The sequence below is a fragment of the Haliotis rufescens genome, unplaced genomic scaffold (assembly GCF_023055435.1).
Source record: "Haliotis rufescens isolate VD_foot unplaced genomic scaffold, xgHalRufe1.0.p SCAF_6, whole genome shotgun sequence".
Lineage (NCBI taxonomy): Eukaryota > Metazoa > Mollusca > Gastropoda > Lepetellida > Haliotidae > Haliotis > Haliotis rufescens.
In genome coordinates, this window is record NW_025964334.1 from 29,655,392 (window position 1) to 29,669,966 (window position 14,575).

Consider the following 14,575-nt stretch of genomic DNA (forward strand, 5'->3'; position numbering starts at 1 on the left):
GCCTGGAAATCCTACCACCCTTGTTGTTGTAATTGACATCACGGATTATGCAGATCTGAGAGTTCAATTGTCAGTTGTTGATGTTCCTCAAGTTTGTTTATTAGCCGAGAAGGCTGACACACCAAGGTAAATAGGGAATATTCATGTTATTTCATGTTCATATGTTTTTGTGTTTTATCTACACAGTTCGAGAAAAACACAAAACATGACTTAATAGTTCAGGATTTATCATGTTTATTTTGTTCATTTCATTGTTGTAGCTGCGTCAAGCACATATACACAGAACAGCTTTATTCACATCGATATATTACATATATTTATGTACAACTTATGCTGCAACTATGTAATGATTTCACATGATTCCTGTACAATAATTATTCATGTGTTGTTACAAGAATAAACTGGTTCAGTCTCCCATTACTGATCCTTCAGAAAATAATATATTTAGTTGGTGTGTGCCTTGAAGCAAATCAATAGATGAAACATTCAAGCACTTTATGACTCTACATTTCCAGTGAGTGAGTGAGTTGGGTTTAGCGCAGCTTTTAACAGTATTCCAGTTATATCGCGGCGTGTCAGCTTAATGTGGGAGGAAAGCCCGAAGTGATGCAGGTCTCAGATGTTTACCACTTCAGTGAAACCCGTCTCATCACAGAGAAAATAATCTTGCCTGATGATTCTGTCAGGAATGTCTACATGTACAAACAAAGGACACTACTCAATAGGAACCATTTGTTAATCTGGTAATTTCACTGGGAATGGTACCATCAAGAATATACAGGGGTGTTACTGTATGTGAATGTTTCATAATCACTAAGTTATTTAATGCACACAATGGACAAGTAAATTCATTACTTTGTTGGAATAATAAGCAAGCATTTGTCCTGGCCTCGATCAAATTTCAGATTAATGTGAGATTATGTCAAGGCCATTTTCCAAAGACCAATCCAAGATCTACAGATCATTTACAATGACAGCTGACAGACAGCTCAAACAAGCTTATCACTCTCATTGTAATGCTTGCTTTTGGTATCTTCACAAATACATGTATGTTGTTTGCCAAGTGTGGATTCTATATGTACATTGGTCACAACACTGTCGTTCACCATCATGAGCATTGCTGACTGATGTTACTTAAGCTGATTGGTTTAGCATGTCACATGACTTTACTCCCATTCCACTTCAGCTGACTTCCATTCATCATCTTCAATAAAGGGCTTATCGATACACCTGAAAATAGAGACAAAAGTTCATGAATGCAAATCACTTATATCAGTATCTTTGTCAGAAAAACAGCAATATCTGCTACCATTTTGTTCAAGGAAGCATTTTGATTTCTTTTGCATTAACATCTAAACATGCATACATGTTTTTTTTCAGTTTATTATATTCATTAACATTTTATTTAATTTCACCATGAAGTTCAGTCCAAATTTTTTACATAACTTTCTATTACCATTTGTTATACAGTAGTTATAACAAATGAGTCGTATATCAGTCTTTGAGGTTTATCTGTCTATTGTGAATGATTCTGACCAATGTTAGTCTTGAGCCTCTGCAATGAATTATCATTGGTTCCAGCTTAAATGAGAAAATGTTTACATGATGTGATGCAATATTTAGCAGAAGAAATTGCTAAAAATATTTTGTCCCCAAAAAAATGTGTTGGCCAAGAAATGTGTTGTGAGAAAAAAATAATTGTTCGTCTATTCCTTTCAGTGACAAAAATTGGTGTTTGGGGCTGTAAATAATAATAATAATATTATTATTATTTAACGTCACATCGGCAATATTTCAGCCATACCGTGTAACTAAGAATAAATCCTGTCTGTAACAAGAACCTCAGGCCCCACCAGAATATTAAATGGTGGGTCCGTATCTACTTGAAAGTGCTGGTGCCAGGAGATTGTTACCTGATCATGAAGTCTCCGCAATATATGCACTCCGAAGCCACCAAGTCGTCCAACTCCGCCTGAAGGTACATAGCGAGTATATTCAAGACAAGCAATGATCTGTAGCCTACATATTATCTCATAGCAATCATTATTCTGCATACAATATACAACATACTCTCTGATATCAAACTTCACAAGACACTCCAAGATATAGCTTAGTAATGGCCAGTGAGTGATATTTCTGACTGAAGTAACGTAATTTAGTTTAATTTACAATGGCCATTAATATCTGCCGGTATAACTGATTATCCCATGTACAGGAAAACGAAAGCTAATACCATTAGTTCCACATGTGCATTGAATACTCACTAACAAACATAAATTGGAAAAAAGCCTGTACTTTTGTCTCCCACTTAAAGACCTTGATACAAAATTTCCATTTATATCTGAACACAATATGATACTGTATCAAATAATGAATAGTGCTAAGTATGGATAAACCATTTGGAACAATCTCGTAGCATGATCCGATAAATATGCAAATGAAGACACTTAGGAAGACCTATCAATAAGCTCCATAAATCGATGTCATGCCTACTTTTCTCCATGAAATACTGACAACCATTCTAAATACCACTAGATGGGGCTTTCCCAATGTGTGATTCTGTAGACAAAACGCCTGCAAATCATCTGGCACTTTATGATATGGCAGTTCATTCAAACGTTGTATTCATAAACAGATTCTACGGTTAATTCACCGAGTAAAATTATGTATTAAACACACCCAGCTATAATCTCTCATTATATACTACTCATAAGTTAAAGAGCACCCGATTCATTGATCTTACTTCCATAAGATATAGTAATTGCCTAATATGAAACAATTGGGCGTTCTTTAACTTCTTTTGAGTAATATATATGTTACATTGCACCTTTAGTCCCTAGCAGTGTAGACATATAACTTTGCAACCCACCTTCACCTCCGCATCTCTATTGACCCCGATCTGTGCTGCTGATGTGGACTTCCTGTATGGAACCGCCTCGTCCCTCTCCGCGAGCTTCCTCTGTAACTGGTCAACCTTGGACTTCTTGGACCCCGACAAACTGGGCAGCACATCTGCAATCAGACAGTCCATGTGGAACTTGTGCTGGCATGGGAACAGGTAGAACGCCCTCACCATCAGTGGGTAGCTGCAAGAGGAACACTTGTCTTCGGCTTTCACAAAGGCATATCTGAAATATAGGACAAGATTGATTACAGAGTTGCCTCATCAGCTGTATCCAAGGCAGAATACAGAATACAATTAGACTTGTGTTCACATATATTGGGGCTGTCACAAATAACTGATGAATTGGTGCATCGTAACTCTTCGCTTACCAGTACTCAAATAACGATTCATAGTGTAATTCTGTATCAATTTGAGGAAAAAGGGAAAAAATAAAAGCAAGAAGGCAAAGTATAAGTCTAAAATGTCCAGATAACAACTCAACAGGTGAGCTTCATTTATGACCTGTCATGAAACAATACTAAATCTGATTGGACAGTACCATCAGAATAAACTTGAATCAACCAATTACATGAGTCAACACAAACTGCTTGATTGCACTGACCTCCTATCAGCCAGGCAATAGAACATGGGGAACACAGAAAGAAGTGAATTAAGTGTTGTGACTCCATCCTGTCATGTCTGATACTGTATCAGGTAAGGGTATAATGATAATAACACTAATGCATGTCTGTGTCACATCCCAAATAAACTTGTGAGTGGAAAAAGCTTTTGAGAAAACCTATCAAATGCTAAACATTGACACAATGCTTCAGATTATCAGGGGCTTTCTGCCCTTTCTTGCATTTAACTTCACATGAACATCAGGATTTTGACTTAAACCATCAGTGTCTTTACTTAAACCATCAGGGTCTTTACTTAAACCATCAGTGTTTTGACTCAAACCATTAGTGTTGTGACTCAAACCATCAGGGTCTTTACTTAAACCATCAGTGTTTTGACTCAAACCATCAGTGTTTTGACTCAAACCATCAGTGTCTTTACTTAAACCATCAGTGTTTTGACTCAAACCATCAGTGTCTTTACTTAAACCATCAATGTCTTTACTTAAACCATCAGTGTTTTGACTCAAACCATCAGTGTTTTGACTCGAACCATCAGTGTCTTTACTTAAACCATCAGTGTCTTTCGTTAAACCATCAGTGTTTTGACTCAAACCATCAGTGTTTTGACTCAAACCATCAGTGTCTTTACTTAAACCATCAGTGTCTTTCGTTAAACCATCAGTGTTTTGACTCAAACCATCAGTGTTTTGACTCAAACCATCAGTGTCTTTACTTTAACCATGGACCCGTGAAGATCCGGGGAAGAATAGATCTTCAGCAAGCCATGCTTGCTGTAAAAGGCGACTATGCTTGTCGTAAAAGGCGACTAAAGGGATCGGGTGGTCAGGCTCGCTGACTTGGTTGATGCATGTCATTGATCCCCATTGCGTGGATCGATGCTCATGATATTGATCACTGGATTGTCATTTCCAGACTCGATTATTTACAGACCGCCGTCATATAGCTGGAATATTGCTGAGTGCGGCGTTAAACAACAAACCAACCAACCAACCAAACTTTAACCATCAGTGTTTTGACTAAAAAAATAAGTGTCTTTACTTAAACCATCAGTGTTTTCACGCAAACATCAGTCTTTTCACTCGAACCATCAGTATTCAAGTGAACCATCACTGAGTGAGTACGGTTTTACGCCGCTTTTAGCAATATTCCAGCAATATCACGGCGGGGGACACCAGAAATGGGCTTCACACATTGTACCCATGTCGGGAATCGAACCCGGGTCTTCGGCGTGACGAGCGAAGGCTTTAACCACTAGGCTACCCGACCGCCCCTGAAAACTTGCACTGAGGTCTGATCGTTCCCCAAACCAGCTCCTTGTATGAAGCGACAAAATGGATCAGATGGTCAGACTCATTAGCTTTGTTGATTACGATTACATTGTGCCTCAGCGGTGTGGATCATTACACATATCATCACTCACTGGACTGTTTGGTACAGGCTGCAGTCATACAGCTGGAATATTGCTGAGTGTAGCATTAAACAACAAACAAACAAACAGCCAAACAAATGTGTCCCTACTTGTTTCTGAAGCTCTGGATTTCCTTCCTGATCTCCTCAGCACTCTGGGTAGCCTCCTCCATCTCGTCCTTCAGTGACTTGATGTGGTCGTTGTACTCGTGCAGTGATGTGATGATGGCATCCTGCAATACAACCCCAAAACATCGTTCAATTTTTTTTTTCAGATGACATTATTGGACCCTAATTTTGTGCAAAATACATGCAAACTCATTACGTGAATCCCAAACAAAAATACTTTTTGAAAAAACAGGGTCCTTATTCTGAAAGTAAAATATATTTATGGCTACAATTCATTGTTAGTTATACAAAGTATACAAAGTATACAAGGTATACATGTTATATATGTTATACATGTTATACAATAATATAAGTAATGTAATATTTGAACAACGATCATAGCACTATAACCTGCAATGCCAAAAAGTAATCTCAGCACTATGACCATCATAATTTCCATACTGTAACAGAGACACAGGGTCTAAGCCTGCTTTGTTGGGCTGGGCCATGGAGATGTATCAGCAGGCTGTGTTATCACGACCCCAGAACACAACTGGCTGCACTGAAGTGACACAGTGTTCTCCAGTACTGTCGAAAGTAGGTAAATGGTATTGGAAAAGATACTTTTGTGTCTTTTCACAGAGATAAAATGCAGGTTATGGTGTTTTTTTGGGTCATAATTTGATATTATGGTTTTCCCAACGTGGAAACTAATCCAGAACCGGAGCCATCAGTTTCCCCAGCAAACTGAGCACACCAGCCTTCCCTGATAGTGCAGTGTATTTACATGTACTTGAAACGGATCAATTAAACAAGAGTCATCAGAGGCGACAAATCCCCCAGGCCCCAACAATAGCAAAAGGTACCACTTCAGCCCCTGGTTAATACATGTACCAAGCTTGGATGAAAAATCTTTCACGGTTTTCAAGTTATGCTCTGGAAACAAAATATGGACGGACAGACAGACCAGATGAAGACTATACCCCCCGCCATTATATGCTGGGGGGATAAAAAGTAACAAATTGACAGTTTCCTCACTGAGCACACTTGCCCTCCCTGATAGGATAGCAGTAGTGTTGAGTATTACCTTAAAATGGTCAATGGTGACAAAGTCGGGAAAGAATGGCAAGATGTCCTCAATCTTGAGGAGGTCACATTCGTGTAGGAAGTCCATGGCACGTTTGATGTCCTTCTCTTCCTCCACAACATGTCGAGCTGCAACAATGGTTGAAAACTATGAGTCAGTATCACAGTAAGTGACTTGGGTTTAAACCTTGCTTTCAACAGTACTTCAGGCATATCAGATTAATGTGTGAGGAAAGCCAGGTTGTACATGCATATCACTCTGATGGAATCCATGATAATGTATTATGGTGCTGACAAAACTAAGAATCATAATCAAAGTGAATCTGGGATTGGAAGCCACAATGAAAGGATCCAGGCACATCAAAGGGTTGCAACTCTGCACACAACTTGTACCACCTTAGACCCCTGGGCCACCCTTGGCCCCTAAAGGTCCGTGACTCTCTGTGTTTACATGAGGAGCCAATGCACTGAACACATCTATCCACCAACTAGGAGAAATACTTCAGTATCTGTATACAAGTTTATTCAATAACCATGATGACTGAAAGGTAAAAATACTGGTTTGTAAAAAGGGGTTTTCGCGAGTTGGTGATCAGCAATGTCGATCCAGTTTGACCATCCAATAAACATTGAGTTTTTTTTGTGCATACATTGTGACCATCCAATAAACACTGAGTAGCATAGTGCATCCATTGTGACCATCCAATCACAACAGAGTAGCAAACTACAAAGATGACTTGAGGACACACCAAGCTGTCATAGGGATAGGCCAATCTTAGAGCAAGTTGAGGAACGCTGGCTGTCAGTTAAAAAGTCCACAACTGTCATAGGAATAGGCCAGTCTTAGAGCTAGTTGAGGAATGCTGGCTGTCAGTTAAAAAGTCCACAACCTTATGTGCCAAATTATCCTCACGATCGTTGAGGCATGAACATGGCTCAGCAGGAATAGCCAAATGAGTCACATCAACCTAGGAAACCCGTTAACAGTTGACATCAATAAAACAATAAACATCTCATTAGTTACTTATTCTTGTTTATAATCGCTATAAATCAAAAGATATTGTCAATACTCAACCCTATTGGGATTTGGGAAAAGGCAGCAAATACTTATATTTCACAAAAACATTCATCACATGGTAACATTCACTGACCTATCCGCAGCCAGAGCTTCTTCCTCAGTTCTATGTCATCCTCGTCAGGTTTGTCTGCCTGCGTCTTTGCCAGCTCAACATCAACCTGGATAAAGGGAGGTAACTCCATCATTATCCACATTTCAACAGTGCTTTCAAGTAAATAACATCCATGTCTACACATACAATATCTGGTTATGCAGCACCAAGTGAAACATTCACATTCTATTTGGATATAATTCTGTCAATGATGTCATCAGATTGGTACATGACATCATAACAAGTTGCGATACTATTGTTTGATAACAAAATTGCATTAACATGCTTAGGCTAAAACAAATAACAGAATTGGTTCTCAGCCAATGGCTTTTGAAATTATTGCATGGACGGGCGGTGTTTTTGTTGTTGTTGCTGTTCAAGATAGTATGTAACCAAATTTTGTTTACAATAATTTCGGGGAAATCATGTTGTTCTTAAGTATTGTACCATTTAACTGCTGGGCTTGTGTGTTGAGTAGCGGAATATTTAAAGATTTTTTAGATTAGAAAAGAAATAAAAACGAAACGTGCGGCAGACTTTATGATGATGCGGGCGGTGCCTGAGAACCAAGACTATTATTTTTAAGCCATAATGACATGAAGGAACAATAATAGTGTTGTACCTGGACTGAAATAATCTTTGTAGGTTCTCCTAAATCAAAATTCAAACTACACACTTATTTGTACACAGAATAGACATGAGAAAGCTCCACCTGTGGATGAGAGTTACTTACAGAGAGTGCCATGTCTACTGCCTCCTCGTACAATCCCATGAGTGAGTACACATGCACACACGCCCTCTTGTGGCCATACTCGGAACAAAGGCGCAGTGCATACTTCAGGTCGTAACTCACATCATCAACATCCTGCACAACAGAAACACATTTACTCCAACAAGCTGGTCAACTTCTCCTTGATGTTGCTGCCTATAATCTAAAAACATTACTTTCCAAATCTTTCAGTTCATCAGCTGACTCTCTGTGGAATTATCTCTCGCTGATCCTGAAAAGTGCTTCCTCTCTTTCTGCTTCTTAATCTGGATTGAGAACTTATCTCTTTCAACGCTACTGACTTTCAGACTCTTCATGTATGCACTTACAGTATGTCCTCTGTGATTTGGAATGTCGTGCTATATAACTGGTCTTATTATTATCATTACTAAATACCCTACTTTGCAATAAGGCATGAAACTCTAATTTCTTACCACCCAGGCTGATATCTGGCTATTACACTCCCTGTGATATGTAGGCTTTATTGCACATGCAAAATGCCTCATATCATTGATGGGTACATGATATCAGTGCTTACCTCCCCTTGCAGGTTGAGGTAGGTCATGAGTTGGTCTGACTGCAGCTTGGCGTACAGGGACAGAAGGTAGTTGTGTATGGGGCTGTCCTTGTTGCCCAGCTTGTGCACACAGAACTCCAGGTACCGGATAGCTTCATTACCCTACACAGAAGACACCATCAGGTGGGAATGTAAGCAAGGATCATATCCTACCTAAATATTATCCCAGGGGAAGTTTTACTCTAGAGTATAGTATCCTACCTTAGTGCCACACTGGTATGGGTTCAAATTCACAAGGGAGAATCATCCTGACACTAGAGAATTTCATCCCCGTGATAAAAAATAGGGTAGGATATAGGGCTGAGACAGGTAACTTGAGTACCCAGGTCGGGTGTGTACTGAGTAGGACGCAGGTACCCACAGGACTACCCGGACCTGTGGTTAGTCATGTGATATATTTTTTAATGACAAAAATTATCTAGAACTCTGTGGTTACACTACAAGTCACAATTGTTCGCATTTCTTTCTGACTATGCACCCATTCCTTCTGACTTTTCATATCTTTGAATAAAGATATAACTTGGGTCAACTTCAGTGTATGCATGACAAGATTGTTTGATAAATGTATCTAAATACGTTTTGCCAGTGCTATGGTAAAAAAATGTCCAATCGGACATTTTGTACCTATCTCTTGAGACCTACAGTGGGTACCCGGGTAGGGTCAGGTAATAGGGGGGTGGGTACCCGGGTAGTAAATTCGGACTCGTCCCAGCCCTATAGTAGGATAATATTCACTTTTACAGGAACAGTCCCCAATATTTGGATATTTTGAACTGTGTTTAATGTTCAGAGTCAGTTTATAAATATACAAGATGTCATGAGAACAGGATTCCATTCTTGAATAAAAGCAAATAAACAACATAGACTCAAGACATCGTTGTGTCATCAGTGGGCATTATTCCAATATAACTGTTATGGCACATAGTCAGTTAGGGTTAATCTTTCCTGCTAATCACCAATTAACGATAAGTGAGAAGTGCCAGCAAAGAAAACAAAGTTTGAATTTTGAAATTTTCTTCACTTCTTTATAAAATATAATTTATGATCCAAAATTATTAATAACCTTACACTTTTACTGATTGCTTTGAATGTGTAACTGTCACATCCACAAAAGTCCACACTTCCAGTTCTTGACCACAAACTGACCATGAAGGGAACTCGGCTTGGGTAAATAGGCATTCTTTGCAAGTTTGAATCAAGTTCGTTAAACACAACTTTGATCACCTGCTAACTCAAATTTAGGTAAGACGTCTGCTCTTAACCCATGCCTCATAATGTTATAATTCATAAGCCCTGGCTAGAAGTATTAAAGATCAATTATGTTGGGTTAGGATTCCCTAATTTGATGCAGGGATTATGTACGGAAATCTTACCCAATTTCATGATGCAGTTTTTGAAATTAAGGGGGTCCTGGGATCCTTGAGGGCCTTAAGCCGTTATATGGTAAAGATAGTTGATTCATAAAAATGTCATTATAAATATATGGGTGTTATTGGACCTTGGAGCTATACCAGGCCAATATGACAGTCCTTGGACCTCTACCAAGTCAATATGACAGACCCTGGACCAGTACCAGGCCAATATGACCGACCAGACCTTGGACCTCTACCAGGCAAATATGACTGAACTTGGACCTCTACCAGGCAAATATGACTGAACTTGGGCCTCTACCAGGCAAATATGACTGAACTTGGGCCTCTAACAGGCCATTATGACAGACCTTGGACCTCTACCAGGCAAATATGACTGAACTTGGACCTCTACCAGGCAAATATGACTGAACTTGGGCCTCTAACAGGCCATTATGACAGATCTTGGACATCGACCAAGTCAATATGACAGACCTATAACTATCTATGGCTGTCTTAATACTTGATATCTTTGTGGTAAGAGGTCCAGGTATGACTGCTGAAGTAGACGACTGTAACAAGTACCCACCTGTTCCCTGTATTTGTGATGGTCGTACTGCACCAGAGCGGGGATAAGCTGTTTGGGGTCAAGGTACTTGTGTTGGGTCATCCAGGCATCCACTGTTTCCTTTGGCGTATACTGCATCAGCAGGGGAGAGAACTTGTAGTACAGCTCAACCTCACTCTGGTGAAAAAAGGACAACATTAGAGGGAACTCTCTTGATTACGGAGTCAAGAGAGATGTTGTTCTGTGCCGCAGTCAGTAACATTACATCTCTATCATGACATCCTGTACATTATTGGGTCTTCGTCAGGCACACCAGTGGTTCACAGCATGAGCAGTGATTACGTCATCGGAGCACAGTGATAAATCTGCAATCTTACTACAATTTGAGTGAGGAATTATCAGGAATTGACTAAAGCTCAAACAGGGTTTTACATAGTTTTTAGCATTTATCCAGCCATGTCATTTGGGGGACATCAAGAATGAGTGAGTATGGTCTTACACCGCTTTTAGCAATATTGCAGCAATATCACGGCGGGGAACACCAGACATAGGCTTCACACATTGTACCCACGTCGGGAATCGAACCCGGGTCTTCGGCGTGACGAGCGAACTCTTTAACCACTAGGCTACCTGACCGCTCCACATCATGAATGAGCTTCACTAATTGTATCCAAGTGGGTATTGTAACCAAGGTCTTCAGATTGATAAAGGCTGATGTTGAGACTCATACTTTCAAACTATTACTTTCCTACTGCTTTAATTATTTAAACATATTGTAGTTTTTCATCAGACATTTTTTTAGTATTTTGATTCAGAATCCTAAAACCTTATTCCCCCCACTGAAGGGATATTAGCTATGTACAATTCAAATTGATGCAGGCACTGCCTGAGAACCAAGACAGCTTCATATTTCTTCTTCTAAACAAAACTAACCAGCAATAACATTACCTATTATGCATGGTATTCAACCTACCTGTTTCTTCAACACGTCCAGAGCACCTTTGTAGTTCTCATGCTGGATGTGATGGCTGATGACTCTCTCGTAGTCTGAAACACACATGGCAGACAGTTGAGCTAAGGCAGAGGAATACAGCAGGCATCAAAAGTAATATCTTCAGCTGAGTGAATGAGTCAGTAGGTGAGTGATACAAAGTGACAGAAGTGAAGAATCATGCTGCACAACCTTTGTGCCCAATTTCTGACAGAAACTAGAGACTGTGCTCAACTGGATGTTTACCAGGTGACCTTAGAAAGAGGCCAACTTTAAGGCAACAGAAAACAACTTTAGCTTCATGAGTGAGTGAGTGAGTGAGTGAATGAGTGGATCAGCAATATTCTAGCTACCAGTATATCACTGCAGCCTGAAAATAATCCATTTTTGTTCAGTTGGGTGAGTGAGTGAGTGAGCTAGTGAGTGAGTGAGGTTTCATGCGGAAGACATCTCTATCATACCAGATGTCAGTGTTAGACAGAGTGAGTGAGTGAGTGAGTGAGTGAGTGGGGTTTTAATGCTGTAGACAGCTATATCATACCAGAAGGCAGTGTAAGACTGAGTGAGTGAGTGAGTGAGTGGGGTTTTAATGCTGGAGACAGCTATATCATACCAGAAGGCAGTGTTAGACAGAGTGAGTGAGTGAGTCGGGTTTAAATGCTGTAGACAGCTATATCATACCAGAAGGCAGTGTTAGACAGAGTGAGTGAGTGAGTCGGGTTTTAATGCTGGAGACAGCTATTTCATACCAGAAGGCAGTGTAAGGCAGAGTGAGTGAGCGAGATTTCAACACCTCTTTCAACGGCATGTCAGTGATGCAGGCCTTTGCTGTTTCCCACTTTGGTGAAGCTCAGATAGTGCTGACAAACCAAGGGAAATAAATAATCAGGGCAAATCTTGGAATTGAACCCATGATCATTGGATCCTAGCATGCCCTGGAGAAAAACTCAGTGAATACTGCACCTTAGACAGCTGGGCCGCCTGTGTGCCCTGTAAGGCTGTGGTGATAGAGGCATAGCAAGGGCACAAATGTGAAGCATGATCATGATCAGGGTGAACTTGGGATTCAAACCCATGATCATCAGATCCTGCTGTGCCTGTGGGAAGCAACTTTGCATGACAAATACTACACAGTGTGTGAAATTAAGCATAAAAGACCTTGTCAGAACACAAAGGTTGAAAGCTAAAGATTCATGAGGTCCTTCCATTCTCCACAAATCTTAAGGATCCCATAAACCCTGAATTTCAAACACTGCTGCCCAATAGAGGTATCGCTACCAGTGACATAGTGGTAGCAAGGGAACTGACCTTTCATTAATACAGCAAAGAACACCATGTCCTCCACATCACCATGACTAGCGATCAGGTCGTAGACAACCCCACGGTTGTTGGAGGCTGTCTCCTACAGGAATACAGGCATTATTATTCAACTGTCCTGGGAATTGTGTTCATTTACAGACACCATACTGCTTCCTATCTTATATACATAATTAAACATTTACAATGCCATCTTAGAGAAAGTTTAATTCTATGTACCAACTTTATGGAACCAAAGATTGTATGGTCATTTTACAGAAATAAACACAAAAGTACTCATCACAGTTCAGATGAAAAGTAGTAACCCCCCTCACAAAAAAATCATTAAAAAATAAGACATCCAGGCAAAGTTTGGAAAACATTAGCAGTATATAAATATGGAGAGAGACGGCGACTAGTCTGTTTGTCCGAGACTAGTGACACACCAGAGAGACGAGTTGTTTTCTCCCCAAATCTAGTTACTTTACGTAAGCCACTAGTCTGAAATGGGCTGCAGACTAGTTGGATATGACCAATCGTGTCTACCCCTGTAAAAGTCGAGAGACTCAAGCTACTGGAATGAAACCTAGTTAAACATATTTGAGTCCAGTGATCTCAGCAAGTAACTGTCGCTAAACGGAAAATAATCCTGAAGAACAAGTAGTAGATTCCAAGGGTTTTGTCAGAATTAGCATAAGGCACCGACCTTGACCCTGGTCTGTCCGAGGAACTTTCGGAACTGTTCCTGGATGCGCATGTAGTCCTCGGAGTCGTCCATGCCCTGCTCCTTCAGCTCCCCTAGCTGGTTGAGGTACAGCTCGATCAGCCACGTCACCAGCATCGTCATCTGTGTCTTGTCCTGCAAGACAGGAAGGACATATTCAATGTATCTCTAGCAAAGACAGACTGCAATCTACCTCTGAACATGGCATCTAAAGCATGTGGTCTAATAGTACATCCAAAGACCTCCATCATATCACTTTGTTTTCATTTCAACTTAAACAATGTTGGGTTCAGAATAATATTTGAAAGGTCAACCCATGCTTATAAAATACATTTACTTTTAAGGTGAGTTGATTATCATAAGCCTAAAAACTACATACTTCAAACAAAGGAAACCCCTTATAACTGTAAAACGGCACAAGGGTCTGAAGCTCACCTGTAATTTACTGAATATTTGCTACGTTACATTACAAAAAACACAATAAAGTGGTAACAAGAATATGCAGAAATAAATTCAATTCAAACACTCACCACAACATGAGCTCACTTGAAGTCTCATTTAGGTGAGCAAAAATATGACAATAATGCCAGTTTGGTGATATTCTTTTTTTCCATTAACCATCAACAAACACTTTTCAAAATCAATTTATGAGGAGAAATAATTCATACACTTTGTTATTGGCCATTTAACAACTTTTTAAATGACTAGCAGGGAATTTTTAAAATTGTCAAATCAATATTTATACGTATGTGGCATTGAAACTGTATGAAGACATTATCTCCATCCTTACACTTGGTCGTAAAGCAGATAGTTTTTTCTGTACAAAAGTTTTGAGGGCTTCTTTCTGTGGAAGTCGGATAAACTTGAGAGCGATCTCTTCAAATGAATTCTGTGTTTCTGCATACATGGCAGCACTAGCTTCATATCTGGAACAATACGTAAACAATTACAACACAAGGTATACTTATAATATAAGTTTTATCTTTTCTAAGCCTGATATTGT

The 14,575-nt window shown here is 39.7% G+C and overlaps 1 protein-coding gene across 2 annotated transcripts in view; it reads right to left on the minus strand.

Moving 5' to 3' along the window:
* Window positions 1–207: 207 nt before the first annotated feature.
* Window positions 208–14,575, minus strand: part of LOC124141041 (vacuolar protein sorting-associated protein 18 homolog) — a 33,001-nt gene continuing 18,633 nt past the window's right edge. For both annotated transcript variants that reach the window (XM_046508909.2, XM_046508908.2), the window contains 13 exons: window positions 14,363–14,498; window positions 13,555–13,707; window positions 12,861–12,954; window positions 11,535–11,608; window positions 10,583–10,738; window positions 8,606–8,746; window positions 8,032–8,163; window positions 7,281–7,365; window positions 6,131–6,258; window positions 5,047–5,168; window positions 2,870–3,128; window positions 1,914–1,972; window positions 208–1,230 (listed from right to left, as the gene is read on the minus strand). In XM_046508909.2, the coding sequence (XP_046364865.1) occupies window positions 1,167–1,230; window positions 1,914–1,972; window positions 2,870–3,128; window positions 5,047–5,168; window positions 6,131–6,258; window positions 7,281–7,365; window positions 8,032–8,163; window positions 8,606–8,746; window positions 10,583–10,738; window positions 11,535–11,608; window positions 12,861–12,954; window positions 13,555–13,707; window positions 14,363–14,498 (1,603 nt within the window). In that variant the 3' untranslated portion in view covers window positions 208–1,166. The remainder of the gene's footprint in view (window positions 1,231–1,913; window positions 1,973–2,869; window positions 3,129–5,046; window positions 5,169–6,130; window positions 6,259–7,280; window positions 7,366–8,031; window positions 8,164–8,605; window positions 8,747–10,582; window positions 10,739–11,534; window positions 11,609–12,860; window positions 12,955–13,554; window positions 13,708–14,362; window positions 14,499–14,575) is intronic.